The sequence below is a fragment of the Bufo bufo genome, chromosome 3, assembly GCF_905171765.1.
Source record: "Bufo bufo chromosome 3, aBufBuf1.1, whole genome shotgun sequence".
In the NCBI taxonomy this organism is placed as follows: Eukaryota; Metazoa; Chordata; class Amphibia; order Anura; family Bufonidae; genus Bufo; species Bufo bufo.
This window is the reverse complement of record NC_053391.1, coordinates 287,921,786-287,946,955: the sequence shown is the minus strand read 5'-3', so window position 1 is coordinate 287,946,955 and position 25,170 is coordinate 287,921,786. Positions and strand designations below refer to the sequence as shown.

At 44.6% G+C, this 25,170-nt stretch overlaps 1 protein-coding gene across 1 annotated transcript; it reads left to right on the top strand.

Annotated features, from left to right (window-relative positions):
• Positions 1–4,147: 4,147 nt before the first annotated feature.
• LOC120993751 (ribonuclease H-like) lies at positions 4,148–4,690 on the top strand. Its single transcript, XM_040422222.1, has one exon. It carries the CDS (start codon positions 4,148–4,150, stop codon positions 4,688–4,690), a length of 543 nt encoding a protein of 180 aa, XP_040278156.1.
• Positions 4,691–25,170: the final 20,480 nt, after the last annotated feature.

The following is a 25,170-nucleotide window of genomic DNA, read 5'->3' as shown; positions in this document are numbered from 1 at the left end:
ACCTTTTGGGGGCAGACATTCTGTCAGAAATTCAGGCCAAAATCTCCTATACCCCGGAGGGTGTTGTGGTTACTAGTGCACTCACAGACGAGCTGCTGTGTGCAGTTGTGGCAGTTCCGTATACTGGAGAACCTGGCAACTTTGTGCCCCTGGACGTGCTGGCCGAGGTAGATCCTAAACTTTGGGCGGTTGACAAGTATGACGTCGGCCTGCTGCCATTATCTCCAGCCACTATACGGATTGCCCCCGGTTGCGTATTACCAAGATTACCGCAGTACCCGCTGAGCATAGCACAGATGGACAGCCTCAAAATCCAGATCAACAGGTATCTCCAAATCGGGGTCTTGACCCCAACTCAATCCCCATGTAACACTCCTCTATTTCCGGTGGCAAAGAAATCAGCCAAGGGCCAGGAAGTCACTTACCGACTGGTCCATGATCTCAGAGCCATTAACAAAATCATTGTCAGTGATGCCCCGTTAGTGCCTAATCCTCACACATTACTTGCTTCCATCCCTCCTAAGGCTTCGTACTTTAGTGTCATCGACTTGTCCAATGCCTTTTTCTCTGTACCACTGGATCCCCAGTGTCAATATCTCTTTGCTTTTTCATTCCAGGGTAAACAACTCACATGGACCCGGTTTCCACAAGGGTCCATGACTAGCCCGTCGGAATACAGTTGTAAGCTAAAGGTGGTATTAGATCAGTGGGTGCCAGAGGATCCGGAGGTCGCCCTGTTGCAATATGTGGACGATTTGTTGGTTTGTTGCCCTCATAAGGAGTCATGCTATAGGCATACCATTTTGTTGCTTAACCATCTGGCATCCACTGGGAATAAGGCTAGCAAGGAGAAATTGCAGTTTTGTATGGAGAAGGTTACTTTTCTAGGCCACTGTATCTCAAAAGGAACCCGACATTTGACAATGCAACAGATACAGACTCTCAGAGACTTTACTCGACCTCGTAATGCCCGACAGTTGAGAGCCCTTCTAGGTCTAATCAATTATAGCAGAGATTGGATCCCTAACATCTTATCCAAACTGAATGTGTCAGCAGATAAGAACCATTTGGCCCATCTAGTCTGCCCAATATACTAAATACTATGGATAGCCCCTGGCCCTATCTTATATGAAGGATGGCCTTATGCCTATCCCATGCATGCTTAAACTCCTCCACTGTATTTGCATCTACCACTTCATGCATCCACTACTCTCTCAGTAAAGTAATACTTCCTGATATTACTTTTAAACCTTTGCCCCTCTAATTTAAAACTATGTCCTCTTGTAGCAGTTTTTCTTCTTTTAAATATTCTCTCCTCTTTTACCTTGTTGATTCCCTTTATGTATTTAAAAGTTTCTATCATATCCCCTCTGTCTCGTCTTTCTTCCAAGCTATACATGTTAAGGTCCTTTAATCTGGTAAGTTTTATCCTGCAATCCATGTACCAGTTTAGTAGCTCTTCTCTGAACTCTCTCCAAAGTATCAATATCCTTCTGGAGATATGGTCTCCAGTACTGAGCACAATACTCCAAATGAGGCGGCCACCAGAATCTCAGAGCAATGAGATCCACTGTAGCTCTACCCCCAGGGTGCCCAGCAAGGACAGTATTGTGGTGCTCCTTAAAAACCTTGTGTCGTAAAGCGAGAGGCACAAACAACCTCCCAGGAGGACAAAGATCAGGAGCCTCTGCCTGGGCTGCCTGAACCTCTGCCTCCAAATCAGGGTAAAGAGTAGAGACGACCACCCCTTCAGCCAAAATGATACCCGGGTCTTCAAAGTTCCCCCCTCCCGGAAAACAACGTGACAGGGCATCAGCCTTCACATTTTTAACCCCAGGGTGGAACGTGACAACAAAATTAAACCTAGAAAAGAATAAAGACCATCTGGCCTGTCTCGGGTTCAGACGCTTGGCTGATTCCAAGTAGGCCAGATTCTTATGGTCGGTAAACACAGTAATAGGGTGTCTGGCTCCCTCTAGCCAAAGTCGCCATTCCTCAAAAGCTAATTTGATGGTCAACAACTCCCTATCTCCCACATCGTAATTTCTCTCTGCAGAGGAGAGTTTCCTTGAGAAAAAGGCACACGGTCGCCATTTGGCAGGAGAGGGACCCTGAGATAAGACCGCACCCACACCCACCTCAGAAGCGTCCACCTCAACAATAAAAGGTAGAGAGACATGAGATTGTACCAAAATGGGAGCGGAAGCAAAACTCTCTTTGATACTAGAAAAGGCCTTAAGCGCATCTACCGACCAGGAGGAAAAATCTACCCCCTTTTTAGTCATATCAGTGAGTGGCTTAACAACAGAAGAATAATTCAGAATGAACTTCCTGTAATAATTGGCAAAACCCCAAAAAACGCATCAGCACCTTCTGATTCTCAGGAAGCTCTCAATCAAGCACAGCGCGGACCTTCTCAGGGTCCATGCGAAAACCAGAAGCGGAAAGAAGAAAACCCAGAAATTGAATTTCTGGAACCGCAAACACACATTTTTCCAGTTTAGCGTATAATTTATTCTCCCGCAGAATGAGCAAGACCTGACGTAGGTGGTCCCTATGAGTTTTGAAATCAGGAGAAAAAATCTAAATGTCATTTAGGTACACTAGTACAAATTTCCCCATTAAATGATAAAAAATGCTGTTCACAAAATGTTGGAAGACGGCTGGAGCATTCACCAAACCAAAAGGCATAACCAAATTCTCGAAATGGCCCTCAGGGGTATTGAAGGCCGTCTTCCATTCGTCCCCTTCCCTGACCCTGACCAGGTTGTATGCCCCTCTTAAATCCAACTTAGAAAAACTTTAGCCCCAACAATCTGGTTAAACAGGTCCGGGATCAGAGGAAGCGGATAAGGGTAACGAAATTGTGATACTGTTCAGCTCCCTGAAATCCAGACATGGTCTTAAAGAACCATCTTTTTTCTTAACAAAAAAAAACCCAGCGGCAACAGGTGACTTCGAGGGTCGGATGTGTCCCTTTCTCAGGCTCTCAGAGATATAAGTACACATAGCGACCATTTCAGGTTGGGAGAGATTGTATAAACGAGATTTAGGCAGCTTGGCGCCTGGAATGAGATTAATAGGGCAATCGTTCTCCCGGTGAGGGGGCAGCTCCTGGACACCACTCTCTGAAAACACATCCGAAAATTCTGAGAGAAAAGATGGTACAGTCTTAGTAGAAACCTCTGAAAAAGACGCCGAGAGGCAATTCTCTCTGCAAAAGTCACTCCAACCATTTATTTGCCTCGCTTGCCAATCAATGGTGGGGTTATGTTTAGTGAGCCAGGGTAGCCCCAACACTAGAGGAGTAGGTAATCCGCTTAGGACAAAACATGACACATCCTCAACATGAGCATCACCCACAGTCAAACGGATATTGTGAACTATGCCCTTTAACGATTTTTGAGAAAGTGGAATGGAATCGATTGCAAAAACAGGTATATCCTTTCCCAAAGTGCATACCTGGAAACCATGTGTTATAGCAAATTGATTATCAATGAGATTGACAGCTGCTCCACTATCTACAAAAATCTCACAAACAATGTTCTTACTCTCTAGTGCCACCCTTGCAGGTAGGACAAAACGGGAACTACAAGGGTCCTCTCTATACTCTTCCGTCACAAACACCATTTTAATTAACTGATGAAAACTGGTCAACCCTCCAGGATCTGATCCAGGAACTTTCTAGAGCCCCGGCACTAGGTATTACCTACTACAACCTACCCTTTTCCCTTTTCTGTCACGAAAGTTTAGGGGCATGCCACTGGGGTACTGACTCAATTACACGGATCCAGGTATAGACCCATCATGTACATTTCAACTGAACTGGATCCGGTCATCAAAGGCTCACCTGGGTGCGCCCGAGCTGTAGCCGCCTGCGCTGTACTATTGCACAAAGTAGGTGATATCGTTTTAGATTCCCCTTTGACCCTTTTCACCCCACACTGTCCAAGAGATCCTTAACCAGGTCCAAACCAAACCTCTTTCGGCCGCCCGTTTGACCAAATATAAAGTGGCTCTCCTCACCCCTACTAACCTTACACTAAGACGATGTACCATCCTCAATCCTGCATCTTTTCTCCTGACCCAATCAGACTCGGAAGAAGAGAGGGAGGACGAAAGGATTGCGACCGAAGCTAACACGACCATGACTGAAAACTCAGAAGATCACAACTGTCTCGAGCTCATGGAGCTTGAGACAGAAGAAGTTAGCCCTGTCAAGGGAGCTCCCCTTCCGGAAGCAATAAATCTTTTTGTAGATGGCTCCAGGTATTACACATCAGATAGTAAACCTCACACGGGCTACGCTGTAACAACAGTCGACAAAATAGTAGAAAAAGGCTCACTCAGCAGCCACATGTCGGGCCAAGAGGCCGAATTACACGCTTTGGCCAGAGCCTGTGAGAAACATGAAGGATTAAGGATCAATGTATACACGGATTCAAGGTATGCTTTCGGAATAGCCCATGATTTCGGTCCAATTTGGAAGGCCAGAGGATTCCTCACTAGCTCGGGGAAACCTGTGAAGCACGCCGAACTAATCAATAGATTGTTCGTAGCGTTTACACTCCCATTAGAAGTGGATATCTTAAAGGTCAAGGCTCACACCACAGAGACCACCATGGAAGCTAGGGGCAATGCAATGGCAGATCTGGCTGCTAAAGAAGGAGCCCTAGACCCCCTCCCCTGATACTAATGCTGGCTAAATCCGCTGATGTGTCGTTGGGTGAGTTCAAGAAGTTGCAGGCTCAGACAGAGAACTCAGAGAAGCGGAAATGGGCAGCGTTGGGGGCAACGGAGGGGACTGATAAGATCTGGGGTCTCGGTGGTAAGTGGTGCTTGCCAAGAGTATTGTATCCAATGATGGCCCATTTAGCTCACTACCCCTGTCACCAGTCCAAAACTGTCATGTGTGCTCAAGTGGAAGAGTACTGGATAGCTCCAGGATTCTCCACCACAGCCACCAAATGTTCTAGTGCTTGCCTGGTCTGTGCTTTACACAACCCTGGACGACCGGCTATAACCCCAAAGAAACATTCCCCAAAACCTGAGTACCCTTTTCAGAGAATCCAAATTGATTACATCAACATGCCTAAGAGTGGGCCCCACGAGTATGCTTTGGTCTGTGTAGACATGTTTTCTGGATGGCCGGAGGCTTGGCCCGTTAAAAAAGCTAATGCCTAGAGGATCTGTTGGGTTCTTGGGATATTCCATTTATTTCATGGTTCGGACGAAGAACGATGATTAAAACAATACTGCTACCCACTATTCTTTATTATCTGCAAGCATTGCCGATCCCAATCCCAAAGGCTTATTTTGTTAAAATGCAGGGAATCTTATCTAAATTCCTATGGGGTGGTAAGAGATCTAGGTTACCTCTCACTCTTATGGTGCAACACCCTAGAAATGGGGGGCTTGGTATTCCAGATCTATATACCTACCATAAGGCAGTAATTGCACTTAGATGCCTAGAATGGTTGAGACCTTACTCAGAACGGTTAGACCTAACTACAGAAGATAATATGTTAAATCTCCCACTTCACTCCGTCATTTTCTTGGACCAATCCCCAAAACACGTTAAAATACAAACATACAACAGCATCACTAAGTATGCTTTGGACATGTGGAAAGAATCTAAATGGAAAAAGCATCTATTAACTAATTATCTCGATCTGATGCAGGTTCGAGATGTACTTTGCCACTTTTCAACCCAGTTCTGGGAAACCATATCAGACAGAGCCAAAACTATTGCCACTCCGGTTTTATCGCTATGCCCAGAGAATGATGTCCCAACTTTCGAAGATCTGGGAAAACACCCTACAGTAGCAAGCCTTTCAAATTTCCAAAAAGCTCATTTTATTCATTCTATGAAATACCACCTAAAAATTCTTAGTGTACCTTTAGAAAAATCAGTTTTTGAGAAAATGGCTCTGCAATTAAAAGACCCAAAGGGTAAGGTATCTAAATTATATAGCCTTCTATTGACCCTATCACGCCCAGACAAGTTGTCTTTCATGTCAAAATGGGAGAATGAGTTAAATATCCAGTTTTCAGTGAAAGAAACACATAGTGTCTTGAAAGCTCCCCATGGGGTGTCCAGGTGTGTCAAACTACAAGAGAATAGCTATAAGGTACTCACTCAATGGTACTATACGCCACAAAGAATTAACCGCATGTTCCCTGAATGCAGCCCAAATTGTTGGAGATGTGAACAGGACGTAGGCACCTACAGCCATTTAGTTGCACCAAAATTGCTTCCTACTGGCGTGAGATATGTAAGGTCTTGTCTGAGATCTGTAAGATGCAGTTTCCAGCCTCTCCGAAAGTGTGTCTCTTTGGGGTGTTCGGGGATCTCAGGTGCCCTAGAGATTCGCAAAGGTTGAGTCAGATTCTATTGGCAGCTTCCAGAATACTCATCGCGGTTTACTGGAAAAAGACTGAGATACCCCCAATAAAACAATGAATTAATAGATGCGATCAATTGTACCGCCTTGAGCAGATAGCTCACTGGGAAGCCCGAACACCACACAGATTTGAGTCAATTTGGAAGCCTTGGAAGAATTTTAGAGGTTTCTCAAACTGAATTACATAGCATTATGGTTTGTGAACATCAAAAGTATTATTGCATTATTTCTCTGGAACAAGTCCTACCATTCCGCAACATTACGGATGCTTCCTTTCCCCCCCCCACCCTTTCATTCCCTCAGACTCTCCTACATCCCTTCCTCTTTTTGTTTGTTATTCTGTGATTTTTTTTTTTTCCCTTTTAATTGTACTGTATCAGATGTATTCTTTTATTGGCGCCCTTGTAGGGCTAACAAAGAATGTATGTCCTAATTGTTGTAAAACCAATAAAAATAATTTTAAAACAAAAAAGCTAATGCCACAACGACCTCCAAAAAGATCCTTTCTGAGGCTGTCTGTCGATGGGGAGTACCCGAAACCATTGAATCCGACCGGGGGACTCAATTTACGGGACAAGTTTTCAAGGAGATATGTGAGGCTCTCCACATCAATCAGGGTCTCCATACTCCTTACCATCCCCAAAGCAGTGGCAAGGTGGAGAGACTAAATGGTACTATCAAGAACAAGATCTCTAAGATCTCTGCCGACACGGGTAAACCATGGCCCGAGTGTTTGTCCATTGCTCTCTACTCTGTGCGCAATGCACCAAGACGGCCTCATGGGCTGTCCCCATATGAGATTCTGTTCGGGAGTAGACCAAAGACAGGGTTGTACTTTCCCCAGCAGCTGTCATCTTTACACTCTCAGCTGACGGGGTATGTGCAGTCTCTTCAACGGGAACTCCAAAAGATACACCAGAGAGTTTATGAATCTATTCCTGATCCAGAGTCTATAACTGGTTTGCATTTCATACAACCAGGCGATTGGGTGGTCGTTAAAAAACATCAGCGCCAGGGACTGGAGGCGAGATATACCGGGCCATACCAGGTTCTACTTACAACACCAACCTCCCTCAAGGTCGAGGAACGTGACGGATGGATCCACGCCAGCCATTGCAAGAAACTACTGGACCACAAAGCACAATGATCAGGTACCTCGTATTCCTTTATTCTTCCTGTCTAATGCACTTTGGAAAATGTTATGAGGAGTCACATCCGAATTTGTTATTCAGAATGTATTTGCAGTTAGCAAAGACTGCAAATAGATCCAACTGCTGGGTGTGCTCCAAACCACCTCCGGGTCAGAGCCTCCCGGCTATGGCGGCAGTTCATGCCCTTTATGACATCAGGGTGGGCATGAGAAAAATCAACCCTTTAGGTAAATCTATGGAGCGTCACCTATCCGTAGAGTTCAACCATACATTCTTAGATGGTAACGTCACTTATGGTCTTGATTTCAGCCCTGAGACTTGTAGTAGGCTTAGTAGACCCGTGTGGGTATCCGGTCAATTAGGGCGACTTCAGATTTGTTTTAATATCAGCTCTGGATTTGCAGCTAAGTCCATGGGTCGGACCGAGTGCCCATCTGGGATCACTGTCCAGATCGACCATAGAATCCCTGATCGTAACAACCTAACCACCAGACACGACTATATCTGCTGGGGGGGAGGGGGTGACATTCAGGACGGTGCAGCAATCCCTTTATCAATCCAGCTGTTGCTCAACTCCCGTAACCGGAACACTAATGACCTTTGTGTCTCTCTAACTGGGCCCTATTACTTCTTGTGTGGGCAGGCTGCTTACAGAGTCATTCCCACGAATGCTAGAGGGTCATGCTCCTTAGTCAGGTTAGTCCCCGCCTCCTACATTGCTGATGGCCACGAGGATCTGATGGTTCAGAGGAGGGTGAGTATGGGAAGAAGGACTAGGAGGGAGCTGTTCTCTGCAGGGGACCATGCTTGGGCATGGTTTCCGGCATGGACCGGATGGGGTATAGAACTTATGAAGCGGCTGAACAAATTTTCTACCATAGTCGATGAGCTGTTCAATGAGACAGTCGAAGCCATGAGAGAAGTCTCCTCCGAACAGCGACAGTTAAAAACTCTTCTCCTCCAGGATAAGATGGCTCTTGACTGAAAAGGGGGGTTTCTGTGAATTCATCGGGGAGGATTGCTGCACCTGGGTGGAAGATACTGGTGACAAGGTTCAGGCCCATCTAGATAGAGTTAAGGCGTTACAGGGGCAAGCACGTGTGATTGTAGATGAAGGTTGGAACCCCTTTAAAGGGTTTCTGTCACCCCACAAAACTCTTCTTTTTTTTTTTTGGATAGTTAGATTCCTCATAGCGCGATATAGGAGAATAAAATAGTCTTACTTACTTTCATGCGGCCGATTCTTTATAAAACGAAGTTTTATAATATGTAAATGAGGGCTCTACCAGCAAGTAGGGCGTCTACTTGCTGGTAGCCACAGCAGAAAACCGCCCCCTCGCCGTGTTGATTGACAGGGCCAGCCGTGATCTCCTCCTCCGGCCGGCCCTGTCAGTAATTCAAAAATCGCGCGCCTCTGGTCATTCGGCGCAGGCGCTCTGAGATGAGGAGGCTCGTCTCCTCAGCACTCCCTCAGTGCGCCTGCGCCGATGACGTCTTCTCTTTCGATGATGTCATCGGCGCAGGCGCACTGAGGGAGTGCTGAGGAGACGAGCCTCCTCATCTCAGAGCGCCTGCGCCGAATGACCAGAGGCGCGCGATTTTTGAATTACTGACAGGGCCGGCCGGAGGAGGAGATCACGGCTGGCCCTGTCAATCAACACGGCGAGGGGGCGGTTTTCTGCTGCGGCTACCAGCAAGTAGACGCCCTACTTGCTGGTAGAGCCCTCATTTACATATTATAAAACTTCGTTTTATAAAGAATCGGCCGCATGAAAGTAAGTAAGACTATTATATTCTCCTATATCGCGCTATGAGGAATCTAACTATCCAAAAAAAAAAATAATGAGTTTTGTGGGGTGACAGAAACCCTTTAAAGGTCTGGGGGGCTTCGGTGATATGTTGTTCTCTATAGGATTGTGACTTAAGGAAATAGGAGTGTATGTCCTGTTACTGCTGTGCTTTCTATTTCTTTTCTATGTGGCGGTGAGAATGACCTGCTTCTTGATGAATGAGCCATTCAGAGGACCACGTTATGATCGCAGAGAACCATCGCCTGGAGCAACCAGATTCTTACTCCAGGAGGACCAACCCAAGAAGAACCACTGCATTTTAAGGAACAGTCATGGAGAATCACCCTTCCTTTTGAAGGCATTTCTTTATTAGAGACACTTTAGAGACTTTTCTTTGTCACCACCCTTACCGGACGTCGCGGTCAAGCAACCGAAAAGGCCCAAGAATGATAGGTTAGGTTCTTCTTGTTAGTTCATCTGTAGTGTAGCATGTCCCCCTTTTACATGTTTATTACCTTTAGAGGTCTGGTTTGAGTGATTGTAGTGTTAGGAAGCCGCTCAGATGCAGATACGCTCTGCTAGGCGAAAACAGGCAACATACCAGGAACAAATAGCATCATACAGAGCAGGAACAGATCAGAACAGGACATATAAAATACACCAGAACAGAGCAGGTACAGACGAACAGAGACTAACAATTGCAAGGGTAACTGAAAACCCCCAGGAACAGAAGCGAGGTGCAACCTAGCAGCCACAGACAGGATTCAGGACAGACAGACAAAGACTGACCAAAACTGAACGGAACAAACTGACAGACTAAACAGAACTGACCCCCCAGAACCACAGCTCACAGGACTATATAGCTGGGTAACGAGGCACCTGGGAAGCCACACCCAAGCACAGCAGACATGGGGAGTTAACCCCATCAGCACCAGAGCTCAGACAGCCAAGACACATAGGAACAGGACCAGACGTTGCCCCTGGCAACCAGCATACATCGATACAGAACTGGGCATTGCCCTAGGCAACCAGGATACATGGATACAGAACTACAGATACAGTCAAAGGGTACACAAATACACAGGCAGGTTCACACAAGATACCACAGCCAGCACGCAGCCAAAAGCAACCAGCCTGCACAGAATCACCCGCAGCCAGTACGCAAAAGGTGTGCAGCCAGCCTACACGGCAACACACGTCACGGTGAACCGCACCATGACAGGTCTGCCGGTGGGTGAAGGACTGAGCAGCAAATAAATGTAGGGAGGGGAAAAAATCAGATGTGCATAGTGCACTGCAGTAAGTGTTTTTGTTTTTTCTAACAATAAGCCATGCCTCTAATTCCACTTAATCCCCTTAGGGCCTCAATACAATAAGAATGTCCCCTTAGTGCCACCTCACAATAGTAATGGCACTTGGTGCCCCTGTTGACAATAATGGTGCCCCTCAGACAGTATGAAACCCCTTTAGTGCCCCCTCACAGTCCGTTAATTGCCCCACACAGCAGGATGATCCATTAAGTGCCCGCACACGAAATGAGGCCCCTTTAAATAGCCACCACACAGTTATGCTCTCTAAGTGCCCGCCACACAGCATGTCCCATTACATGTCCCCCACACACAGTAATACCCCCTTTAAGTGCCCCCTTAGAGTGATGCACTCTTAAGTTTTCCCCCACTCAGGGATGCCACTTAAGTATACCCCTCAAAGAGTGATACCCTTTACTTAGCTCCCATATAGTATTGTGGCCTCTTAATTTTCCCCTTGCTATTATTAGAGATGAGTGAATCGAAGCTGACGAAGTGGAATTCGATCAGAATTTCGGGAAAAATTTGCACTGAAGCTGAATTTCCTCACGCTTCGTGGTAACCAATTTTTCCCCAAAATAACTTCTGCATGTGTGAGGACATGGAGCAAGGAACTCTGGGAAGGCGGGAACAACCATAATGCCATGCATGCAGCCAATCAGCAGCCAGCCAGCCCTGTGATGTCACAGCCCTATAAATAGCCTCAGCCATCTTGGGTTCTGCCATTTACTGGTGTACTTGGTGCAGGGAGAGAAGTCAGCAGGCACTAGGGACAGTGTTAGAAAAAACTTCATTGTGCTAAAAAAAAATATTTACAAGTGCAGGGAAAGATTATTCAAGGTGTTGGGAAAGGATAGGGAGGAATCAATCCACAGCATTTATGTTGAACCGGATTCACTAGGGGAGGTTGCAGCCTGGATAATAGCAACAATCCTATTACACCTTGCTACACTGACTGGGGACCTAAATTGCCATTATACAGCTCTGTAATACCAGCAAACCGTTCTTGTTATTGGGGTGCAAGTGCTGTTTGATACAGCCATTAACAGGGTTTATTACAAGAAAATATTTTTTGCCCTATATATTTGCCATTGTGCGGTGCAGTTATATGTTCTAAAGCATTTTTGGGCTTGTATTATTAGTCAATTAGGCAAATTCAAAAGTAAAAAAAACCATTAAAACCCAATCCCTCCCATTATCTATCCTAAGAGACTCATCGCTACCCACCCACAAAACCTCTATCCTTCCCTCCAAACCCCATGATCCACCACTATCAAGAAGCAGCCCTCTCTACTCAGACCATCCCTCCCCCTCCCCACTAATCCCGCGTCCGCCCAAAAAAAAAAAAAAACAATCACACAAAGATAAAAAAAAGCAAGAGGGATACGACACTACTCAAACATTGCTCCGGTCTAGCCAATCATTAACAAGGGCCGGAGTATCAAAAAAATGTGTTACTCCATTATATATTATCTGAAATTTTGCTGGATACAAAAAGGAATACTTAATGTCTTTGGACTGTAGACGTTTTTTAACAGCCAAAAAACTGCGTCTCTTTTCTTGAATCTCTTTCGAGAAGTCCAGAAAGAAGGACAATTTACTACCATTGTATATAATGTCTCTTAGTGATCATGTCTCTTAGTGATGAGCAGCATAGGCAATATTCGAATTCGCAATATTTTGCTAATTTTCGTCTGAATATTCGCCATAAATTTGCAAACTCGAGAATTTGTGGTCTCCAGTCATTATTTTCTAGATTGCAAAAATCACCAATGTAATGTATTCACGATAAAAATTTGCGATTAAAAGATTCGCGACCAACACTAAGGGGTAGGCAACTTTCCTATTGGTTGCTAGGGATGTTGCTAAGTGCCGATATTCCCGATTAGAATATTTGCGTCCAAGACTATTCACGAATACGAATATGTAGCACGATATCCTAAATATTCACAAATTCTCGAAGTGTCGATATTAAAATTCATGATTTGAATATTCGCGCTCAACACTAGTCTCTATCCCGGGAAACAAGAATCTTTGTCAGGAGTTCCCCAGGCTGCATTCCAGGAATTGGCTTACCCCCCGGGGATCTGATAGGCCCTCTCTACTAAGAATAAAGACGAGAAGTGGTTCCTTTCGAAAATTTAAGAATCACAGACTGTATCTGTCACGGCTGTATGTGAGCAACAATAGTATACACAGTAAAAGAGCTACTGACCGGACCCAAACTAGGGAGGATAAAGGGTGACCCCTGTCCGACCCTCAAAGCTCTCCCTATGCTGCTAAAGCACATGCCCGGATCCAAATGGCGGAACGAGGCATGCCCACGTGCCTAAGACTGATGACCACTGTAACCCCTACAATAGTGGAAGGGGCACGGCCACCGGTGCCCTACTCAGTATATGGAGGGAACCGTGGCCACCTCAGATCCAGTCAGAAAATAATCAGGTACACAACAATGTCTGTACACTTAGCTGAAGGTGTTGCAGCCGCAGAGAAGACGGATCCAAGGACAGCTGGCAATATCCGGAGTGCTTGCTGCAGCAGAACACAGGTCCAGTGAACTGATAGCTACAAGTGAAGATACTAAAGCAAGAGCTACAACTGAAATGAGAACTATAATCCACGCCCTACAATAGGAGGATGGGTGATATAAAGAGAGGGAAATCAAACGCATGAGGAACAGCTGGGAGGAAGGAAACCAAAAGTAAACAGAGCAGTGAGAACTCCTCCCAGCTCTAGTAGTGAAATCATCACAGGGGTGGAGAAACAGAGCTGTGAGAACGTCCCAAAGCTCTGGTAGTGACAGTACCCCCCCCTCTACGGGTGGACTCCGGACACCCAGGACCCACCTTCTCAGGATGAGCCCTATGAAATGCCCTGATGAGGCGAGTGGCTTTAATGTCCGACACCGGAACCCACATCCTCTCCTCAGGACCATAACCCTTCCAATGAACGAAGTACTGAAGAGAACCGCGGACAATGCGAGAGTCCACAATTCTGGAAACCTCAAACTCCAGATTGCCATCAACCAAAATCGGAGGAGGAGGCAAAGAGGAGGGTACCGTGGGCTGGACATATGGTTTTAAGAGAGATCTGTGAAATACATTATGTATCTTCCAAACCCGTGGAAGATCAAGACGGAAGGCAACAGGATTGATGACTGACAAGATTTTATAAGGCCCAATAAACTTGGGACCCAATTTCCAGGAGGGAACCTTCAGTTTAATGTTTCTTGTAGACAACCACACCAGATCACCCACATTCAGGTCCGGACCAGGCACACGTCTCTTATCAGCCACACGCCTATACCTCTCACTCATCTTTTTAAGATTACTCTGAATCTTTTGCCAAATGGTAGACAAAGACGAGGAAAATCTCTCCTCCTCAGGTAAACCAGAAAGAGCCCCTCCCGAAAATGTCCCAAACTGCGGATGGAACCCATATGCACCAAAGAACGGTGACTTATCAGAAGATTCCTGACGACGGTTGTTCAGAGCAAACTCAGCAAGAGGGAGAAATGAACACCAATCCTCCTGGTTCTCTGCCACAAAACAGCGCAAATATGTCTCCAGATTCTGATTGAGGCGCTCAGTCTGACCATTCGACTGCGGGTGAAAAGCAGAAGAGAAGGACAGCCGAACCCCCAGGCGAGAACAGAAAGCCTTCCAGAACCTGGACACAAACTGCGTGCCTCTATCGGAAACAATATCAGAGGGAATGCCGTGCAATTTAACAATATGGTCGACAAAAGCTTGCACCAACGTTTTAGCATTGGGTAAACCAGGGAAAGGTACGAAATGAGCCATCTTGCTAAAACGGTCCACCACCACCAGGATCACCGACTTCCCCGAGGAACGAGGAAGATCCGTGATAAAGTCCATGGACAGGTGTCTCCAAGGACGGGAAGGTATGGGTAACGGGAGAAGGGAACCTGAAGGCCGTGAACGAGGGACCTTAGCGCGAGCGCACGTCTCACAAGCAGCCACAAAACCCTCCACCGACTTACGAAGAGCCGGCCACCAAAATCTCCGAGCAATGAGATCTACCGTGGCTCTACTCCCGGGGTGACCAGCAAGAACCGTATCATGATGCTCCTTAAAGAGTTTGTGACGTAGCTCAGGAGGCACGAACAACTTCCCAGAAGGACAACGGGCAGGTGCCTCAGTCTGGGCAGCCTGGACCTCGGCCTCCAAATCGGAATATAGAGCAGAAACAACTACCCCCTCCGCCAAAATGGGACCCGGGTCCTCGGAGTTTCCTCCTCCCGGAAAACAGCGAGAGAGAGCATCAGCCTTCACATTTTTTATCCCAGGTCAGAATGTAACAACAAAATTGAATCTGCAGAAGAACAGAGACCATCTGGCCTGTCTCGGATTCATACGCCTGGCCGACTCCAAGTATGCCAGATTCTTATGGTCGGTAAAAACGGTGATAGGGTGCCTGGCCCCCTCCAACCAATGGCGCCATTCCTCGAAAGCCAACTTGATGGCCAACAACTCCCTATCTCCCACATCATAGTTTCTCTCTGCCGGGGAGAGTTTTTTAGAGAAAAAGGCACAGGGTCGCCATTTGGCAGGAGAAGGGCCCTGGAGAAAAAACCGCACCCACACCCACCTCAGAAGCATCCACCTCAACAATAAAAGGTAAGGAAACATCGGGATGCACCAAGACGGGAGCAGACGCAAAACTCTCTTTAATCTTAGAAAAGGCTGCAAGCACCTCCTCCGACCAAGAGGAAAAATCCGCCCCCTTTTTTGTCATGTCAGTGAGGGGTTTGACAACAGAGGAATAATTCAAAATGAACTTTCTGTAATAGTTCGCAAAACCCAGAAAGCGCATCAATGCCTTCTGATTCTCAGGAAGCTCCCACTCAAGTACAGCACGGACCTTCTCGGGATCCATGCGAAAACCAGAAGCAGAGAGGAGAAAACCCAGAAATTGAATCTCCGATACCATAAAAAGACATTTCTCCAGCTTGGCGTACAATTTATTTTCCCGCAGAATCTGCAGAACCTGAAAAAGATGATCCTGATGGGTCTGAACATCAGGGGAAAAAATCAAAATATCATCAAGATACACCAATACAAATTTCCCCATTAAATGGTAGAAAATACTATTAACAAAATGCTGAAAGACGGCCGGAGCATTCATCAGGCCGAAAGGCATAACGAGATTCTCGAAATGCCCGTTAGGGGTATTAAAGGCCGTTTTCCATTCATCCCCCTCTCTGACCCTGACCAGGTTGTACGCGCCTCTCAAACCCAATTTGGAAAACACCTTGGCCCCAACAATTTGGTTGAAGAGGTCCGGGATCAGAGGAAGGGGATAGGGATCGCGAATCGTGATACGGTTCAGCTTCTAAAATCTAGGCAAGGTCTCAGAGAGCCATCTTTTTTTTTAACAAAAAAAAAACCTGCGGCCACAGGTGACTTTGAGGGACGAATATGCCCCTTCTCGAGACTCTCGGAGATATAAGTTCGCATTGCGATTCTTTCCGGTTGTGAGAGATTGTAGAGGCGTGCTTTTGGCAGCTTGGCGCCGGGAATGAGGTTAATGGGACAGTCAAACTCCCAGTGAGGAGGTAGCTCCTGAACACCGCTCTCGGAAAACACGTCCGAGAAATCAGAGAGAAATGATGGCACAGTTTTAGTAGACACCTCTGCAAAAGTCGCTGTGAGACAATTCTCTCTACAAAAGTCACTCCACTCATTTATTTGCCTTCCTTGCCAATCAATAGTGGGGTTATGTCTAGTGAGCCAGGGTAACCCCAAAACTAGAGGAGAAGGCAATCCGTTAAGGACAAAACAAGATATATCCTCCACATGAGTGTCACCTACAGCTAGCCGGATATTGTGAACAATGCCCTTCAGAGATCTCTGTGAGAGTGGAGCAGAGTCAATAGCAAAAACAGGTATATCCTTTTCTAATGTGCAAACCTGAAAACCATGCATGGCTACAAATTGAGTGTCAATAAGATTGACGGCCGCTTCACTATCGACAAAAATCTCACAAGAAATGACTTTGCTCTCTAGCGCCACCCTGGCAGACAGGAGAAAACGGGAACTGCAGGTCAGAGGAAAAGCATCAATTCCTACATCAACTTTGCCCAAAGTAGCAGATGAAGCAGAACTTGATGATTTACCTTTTGAGGTTTTTCTCTTATTATCGCTCTTAGTACAGTTCAAGAATCTCCTAGACGGACAAACATTTGCCAAATGACCTATGCCCCCACAACAAAAACACACCATACTCTGAGGACTAAATCCTCTTTTATCAGGGGCAAGTCGACCTAGCTGCATGGGCTCCTCCTCAGAGGGAAGCGAGACAGGATGAGGCCCCTGCATACTGAATGAGTCCGCACCACTGCCCCTAGACTGACAATGGCTGGACAGAGAGGTCTCGTTTCTTTCTCTTAGACGCCTGTCAAGGCGTACCGCCAATGACATGGCAGACTCTAAGGACGTTGGTCTCTCATGGAAAGCAAATGCATCTTTCAATCTCTCTGAGAGACCATGACAGAACTGACTCCGGAGTGCAGCATCATTCCAACCCGAATCAGCTGCCCATCTCCGAAATTCAGGACAATAAAGCTCCGCAGACAGTTTGTTCTGGCATAAAACACGTAAGTTAGATTCGGCCAGAGCAACACGATCCGGGTCATCATAAATCTGCCCCAGGGCCACAAAAAATCTTTCCACGGATCGAAGGGAGGGATCCCCTGATGGCAGCGAAAAAGCCCAAGTCTGAGCATTACCCCTGAGCAGGGAGATGACAATCCTCACCCTCTGCTCCTGATTACCAGAGGAGTGGGGACACAAGCAAAAATGGAGTTTGCATGCCTCTCTGAAGCGAACAAAATTCTCACTGCCCCCGGAGAACGTTTCCGGAAGTGAGACCTTTGGCTCGCAACAGACTCTATGAGCCGGAGCAGAGCCCAATGCTTGAAGCTGAGTCATAGATTGACGGAGATCCGCTACTTCCAAAGAAAGACCCTGCATGCGGTCAACCAGGCCAGAAAGCGGATCCATGTCAAAAAAGGACGGTTTTGGTGGATTATAATGTCACGGCTGTATGTGAGCAACAATAGTATACACAGTAAAAGAGCTACTGACCGGACCCAAACTAGGGAGGATAAAGGGTGACCCCTGTCCGACCCTCAAAGCTCTCCCTATGCTGCTAAAGCACATGCCCGGATCCAAATGGCGGAACAAGGCATGCCCACGTGCCTAAGGCTGATGACCACTGTAACCCCTACAATAGTGGAAGGGGCACGGCCACAGGTGCCCTACTCAGTATATGGAGGGAACCGTGGCCACCTCAGATCCAGTCAGAAAATAATCAGGTACACAACAATGTCTGTACACTTAGCTGAAGGTGTTGCAGCCGCAGAGAAGACGGATCCAAGGACAGCTGGCAATATCCGGAGTGCTTGCTGCAGCAGAACACAGGTCCAGTGAACTGATAGCTACAAGTGAAGATACTAAAGCAAGAGCTACAACTAAAATGAGAACTATAATCCACGCCCTACAATAGGAGGAGGGGTGATATAAAGAGAGGGAAATCAAACGCATGAGGAACAGCTGGGAGGAAGGAAACCAAAAGTAAACAGAGCAGTGAGAACTCCTCCCAGCTCTAGTAGTGAAATCATCACAGGGGTGGAGAAACAGAGCTGTGAAAACGTCCCAAAGCTCTGGTAGTGACAGTATCGTTCCCACAGGATTTTTTTCCTCTACACCCTCAGGAAGTCCCAGGGTTCTCCCATTGGATGGTCTTGACCTGTCTTCCAGATCCACGACTTTTCTTTGTAGATTATTATTAGAAATGAGCGAATCGAAGCTAAAGAAGTGGAATTAGTTCCGAATTTCAGGGAAAAATTGATTCGCACCAAATGAAAATTTCCTCGCGCTTCGTGGTAACGAATTGCATTTTTCCTAAAATGGCTTCTGCACATGTGAGGACATGGGAGAAAGGAACTCTGGGAAGGCGGGATCACCCATACTGACATGCATACAGCAAATCAGCCGCCAGTCAGCCCTGTGATGTCACAGCCCTATAAATACACTTTAGCCTATATGAGGCACACTTTAGCCAGACAGACTCTATTTCTACTCAATCACAGGTTAGATCAGTAGACCCCTTATCACTAAAAAGTTTAGATTTGAGACTCAAAAGCACATTCATGCCTCCCAGAACTTATCACCCAGCGGAAACCTACATTTCCTTCACACATCAATCTATCCAACAGATCATTAAATCCCAACAAACTGGTAAATTCAAACATACCAATAACCTCCCAATAGAAGAACAAAGGGCTATCACATAACTACAGAGCAACCAGGACATCATTATTAAACCAGCAGACAAAGGGGGTGCAATAGTGGTCATGAACAAATCTATGTATATTAACGAAGTGGAAAAACAACTGAGTGATCTCACTACCTATGTGCCATTACCATCTAACCCAACACCGATATTAGCCAAAAAAATCCAGTCCACCTTAACGCACTACCATGAACGAGGTATAATAGACAACAATACCACAACCTTCCTAACTAAACAACATCGAATAACACCGGTTTTTTACATCTTGCCCAAGATTCACAAGAATTTCGAGAATCCCCCTGGTAGACCAATTGTAGCCTCTACGGAATCCATTTTATCTCCTCTCTCCATTTATTTAGATCGTATACTCACTCCACTTATTAGGACATCACGTTCATTCTTATTAGATACTAACGATTTCATTTCAAAAATCAAACGGATACAACCAGAACCAGACACTATTCTCGTGACTATGGACGTTAATAGTTTGTATACGTCCATTGAACATGATAAAGGTATCGAAGCCACAGCACATTTACTTTCCACCCCCTCTACTCTAACTCCTCCACAGCAGGAGTTTTGCCTGTCTTTACTTACCCTAGTGCTACAGGAAAACTTCTTCCTCTTTGGTGATCAGTACTATGTTCAAAAACGGGGCACCGCAATGGGGGCTAATGTAGCCCCGCCCTACGCAAACGCTTTTATGATCCACTTCGAGGAACAGTTTGTATATACACATCATCTTTTTCAACAACATGCGAAAATATGGCTTCGATTCATCAATGACATTTTTTGCCTGTGGAAAGGTTCAACATCAAGTGCTTTACATTTCCATCACTATCTCAATAACATTTACCCAGAACTTGGCTTCACAATTATAACCGATACCGAGAGAATCAACTTCTTAGATACCTCAGTCCTCAAAGATCCGTCAGGAGATATTCAATTTGACCTTTACAACAAACCAACAGATAGGAACAGCCTATTATATTACACCAGCAACCATTCAAGGGCTACCAAAGCGTCACTTCCCAAATCTTAACTAACTCGGATAGAGAGAATAGTATCAGATCCATTAAGACTACACCAGAGACAACAAGAAATGAAATCAAAATTCAGACAAAGAGGCTACCCTGAAAAATTGATTACCAATAAATCACCAATACCCAAGAAGACAACCCCACAAAACACCACTCCCTCACAACGTATGCCGTGCATTTTAACGTATCACCCCTTGGCTCCGAAAATTCAACACACAATTAGAAAACAATGGTCTATACCAGTGATGGTGAAGCTTTTAGAGACAGAGTGCCCAAAACTGCAACCAAATACCCACTTATTTATCGCAAAGTGCCGACATGGCAATTTAACCTAAATACCAATATAATATATCTTTCATGTCCTTTATCATTTATCTATAATAGATTAATAGCCTACATTTAATGCGCTGCCTGTGCTGTTTATAGTGTGTCCTGGGGATGATGAATGGCAGGAAAAGTCTAAAGCATATTGCTATGCCATAGACTTTTTCCAGGGCAAGGGTGCCCACATAGAGGGCTCTGAGTGCCGCCTCTGGCACCCGTGCCATAGGTTCGCCATCACTGGTCTATACTGTCTCAAGCATACCCCGAGATACAGGAGTTCCAGTCTCCTCCTCTCACTTGTTACAAAAGATCTCAAAACATTAGGAATCACCTAATCCGTGCCGACATCGGACCTTTAATTAAAATGCCCAAACAGAGATTCTTACAAAATCCTAAATACGGTACCTTCCCGTGCCTACATTGTGCTCAATGTTCAAGTGTGATCAAGGGTAACTTTGTCACACACCCACACACTGGTAAAAGATTTCACATCAAAGGATATTATACCTGTGACTCCTCATTCGTGATATATCTAATTAAATGCCCATGTGGACTTTGTTATGTGGGCGAAACCACACAACAAATAAGGAACCGTATTTCCAAGCATAAATCAACCATCAGAACCGAACAACTTCTGCTACCAATTCCAGCACATTTTAAGGAACACAACCACCAGATCTCATCTCTACGCTATCAGGTTTTGGAACAAGTATCTACCCCACGGAGAGGGGGCAATAGGATTAAAATACTGAAACAGAGAGAAAGTTTCTGGATACACCGATTGGATACTTTATCCCCGAGAGGCCTCAATCTTGAATGTGACTTTTATTATGATCTTTAAATATTCATTCTTTTTTCAGCACCGTTGATTGACATGTTGTTATAATGTTGATTTACTGATATTGACACGTATAAACCTCTCCTTTATTTCAGGTTCTCTAAGTTGGATAATAATCATAGTCAATATACAAGTTGGTGAGATCAATACTCCCGTTCCCTCCCCTCCCCCCCACTTTCCTTCCTTCCCCTTCCCGGCCCCTAACCCCCCCCATTACCTCCCTTCCTTTCCCCCCCCCATTCTCATCATTAATTAGAATATAGTGTACGTATATATATATATATATATATATATATTCATATAATACCTAACTTTATAATTAAAATGATTTTCTCGCCGCCTTTTTTTCTCTTATAATATAACATGATATATATGTATAATCTTGTTTCTCTATCTTCTACCTTAATCTATTCTCATATAACTTTTGCATATTTTTATATATGTGACCCCTTCATGCCTTATTATTTTCTTTATATATTTTTCTACTGACCATCCCACTAACACACTTTATAATAATCCGCCTCACTATTACAATATCTTTCTAGACGATTTTCCTTCTCCTTCTTAAATCGACCAGCATACTGATCTTCAGTGAGTTAATTCCGTTCCAAGAGCTTAACTCTAGGCGGTGATCTATAATATATCGCATCACTTATCCCCCGTCCTAGAATCGAGTGCGCATGCGCACCTCAAACTTAGCGATCACATGGTCCGCATGACGTGACCTGCGATCATGTGATCCGCATAACCCGAGCGGAGGTCACATGACTTCCGGCTCCACGCTATAAATCCCAAACAGGGAGACATATGAACAGCGCCTCCATTTTGCCATTTTGCAGCTTGGCCTCAGGTAAGACCATGTTCACTATACTGACACTCTTTCTGCTGATCGATTCACTTTGGCATAGTTTAACATTGAGTATATAATTATTCTCACTTACTGTATTTATTTCTGATCTATACTTACGATTTTCTGGTGGGTCATAGAAATATCTTTATGCCATAGTCCGTTCATTCTGAATGCCATAGTCCGTTCATTCTGAATGCCATGTTCTCTCTTATGACTTTGTGCCTCTCAAAACCAGTCTTATGTCCCCCTTACTTTCCCTACCCTCTACTTTCTCTACATCAATACTATTATTCAGAGACGTATATCTTCTTTTTTTCTTTTCTTCATGATTTGTCAATGATATGCTATGTTCACCGCCTTGTAAAGATAATAAAACAGAACCTCTCATGTTTATACCTTTTCACAGATCCCTTGAGAAAGGCCTTGACAGGACCGAAACGTTGGGATATATTATGGCCTACAATTATATTATGTGCATGCTCTAATAACAATAATGGCGCGATCAGTCATATATTGACATTATTTTGATTTTTGTATTCAAAATAAATTTGCAAACAAAAGACATTGGTGTGCCGTGGATTATCTACCAGCCCTATAAATACGGCAGCTATCTTTGATTCTGCCATTCACCAGCGTACTTAGTACAGGGAGAGACGTGTCTGCAGGCACTAGCGATAGTTATAGAAAAAAGATTTACAAGTGCAGGGAAAGATTATTTAAGGCATAGTGAAAGGATAGGGAGTAATCAATCCACAGCATTTCTGTTGAACAGGATTAATTTGGGGAGGTGACAGCTTGGGTAATAGGTACATTCCTATTTGACCTTGTAGCACTGACTGGGCACCCAAATTGCCATTATACAGCTCTGTAATTCCATCAAACCGTTCTTATTAGGGTGCAAGTGCTGATTGATACAGGCATTAACAGGGTTTATTACAATGAAATATTTCTATGTCTTATTTGCCCTAGTGCGGTGCAGTTATATGTTCTAAAGCATTTTTTGGCTTGTATTAGTGGGAAAAAAGGGCTTATTAGCTGTTGTGTGGTGAAGTGGGAAAATTACAGCTCTTTTTGTCGTGTATTAGTAGCAAAAGAAAAATATATTTGCTGTTCAGCGGTGTAGTTATATGTTCTAAAGCCTTTTGTGGCATGTATAAGTGGAAAAACTAAAATATATTTGCCGTTCAGCGGTGCAGTTATATGTTATAAAGCCTTTTGTGGCATGTATAAGTGGAAAAAGAAAAAATATTTGCCGTTCAGTGGTGCAGTTATATGTTATAAAGCCCTTTTTGCTGTCTATTAGTGGCACCAAAAAATATATATTTGCCATTCAGCGGTGCAGTTATATGTTGTAAAGCCCTTTTTGCTGTATATTAGTGGAACAAAAAAATATATTTTACTTCCAGCTGTGAAATGTGATTGTTAGATTTATTTTTTGGGGATGTATTAATAGGAAAAAGAATACGTCTTATTAGCCGGTATGCAGTGTTATACAGCCATTGTTTTTTTTTTTGTGAAATAGCCTATTTTGGTAAAAATGATGGGTGATTGTGGACTTTCTGTATGAACCAAATTCGTCTATTATCTATTCAATGGTGAAATTTGTTTGTGAAACTGCCTTTTTTGGAAAAAATGATGGGTGATTGTGGACTTTCTTCTTTATGAACCATATTCTGTCAATTAGCCATTCAGTGGTGACATTTGTTTGTGATACAGCCTTTTTTGGGAAAATTGGTCGGTAGATGTAACTATGGTCAAGGCCAATATATATGTCCTTTACAGCCCACTGGGTAAATGTGGTTCCTGCCCAGCAACACCAGCAACTTGGCTAGGTGACGCTGCTTCCGCCTCCACATTCTCACACCATTGGTCCTGCAACAATGTCCGCCTCTACCTCCTCATCCTCCACCGTGTCCTCATCCTCCACTTCAGGGACAATTGAATTCTGATGGATTACTGACCAAATGCTGACCGAGTGAAGGCGGATGCTCTACAGACAGGATCCGTTTTTTGGGGGTTATTTTTCTGATGGATCAGAGTAAGGGCAAAATAATCTGTGACATCAACACAAACTTACTGCTGACACCCTCTCCACTCTGTTGGGGGGCTCTACTTGTATAAGCGTTTAATAGAACATGTTCTGTAGACATCTATGTGAAATCAGCTGACAAGGGTGTAAAAGGAGTGTGCTTGTTCTTGACGCTAACATCGACCTGTAAGGCAGAGTTCATACTTCAATTAGTTGGTCAGTTTTAGCCCCGTGACTGCCCACATAAGTGTGCAGTGATTCTAAGAGTGACGCCTGTCATCTGCATGTCATACGGACTCACAGTATTATTTTACTACCACATTATTTTACTCCCTATGCATGTTACTGCAATGCACAGTGTTCTAAACCACTATAAAGGCTCTCTGCAGCCAGAAAATAGCCATTTTATTATATTTTTTTGTCGAACCGGCCGAATGTAATTTTTGAGAAATACGCTCATCTCTAGCTATGATGCCTCCTGACATAGTATGATGCCCTTTTTAAGTGCCCCCCACATAATAATATGTCCTTTTAAGTGTCCCCTACACATTTATGCTGTCTCTTTAAAGGGGTTCAACCCAGACATAACGCCTTCTTTACTCATTCAGCATGACTGAGTGGAGTATTGGAGCATTTCATGCTGTTTTGTTTACATTGTCACACTGGTAGGTGGAGGCTTCTGTCTAGCAGTGATCCCAGTGACATCACCAGCACTAATTGGTGGTCTATAAAACTGCCCTAGTCTGCTAGTTCAGTCCCCCTGATATATTGTATTATACAGTATGAAGTGATATTTCTATTTCAGGTACAGATTTTGAAAAATCTCAGGAAATCAGTTTCAAATTTGAGGAGCTAGTACACAGATTTCCACAGTAGAAAAGTTATGTGCTGGCCTTTCAAATATAATTTACATGTCAGTATTAATGATCTAGATATAAGAGTAATGACAATGAAAATGAGCAATTTAGAATAGCCATATGACCCTAACTATGGCTTAATGGACGGAATGATAACTGTAACCAGTAGACTTTCCCAGTTACATTGCATTTTTCATTTGGTTAAAGAGCAAGTACATCAGGCCATTCAGCTATAAAGATTCCTTTAACACCCTGGAA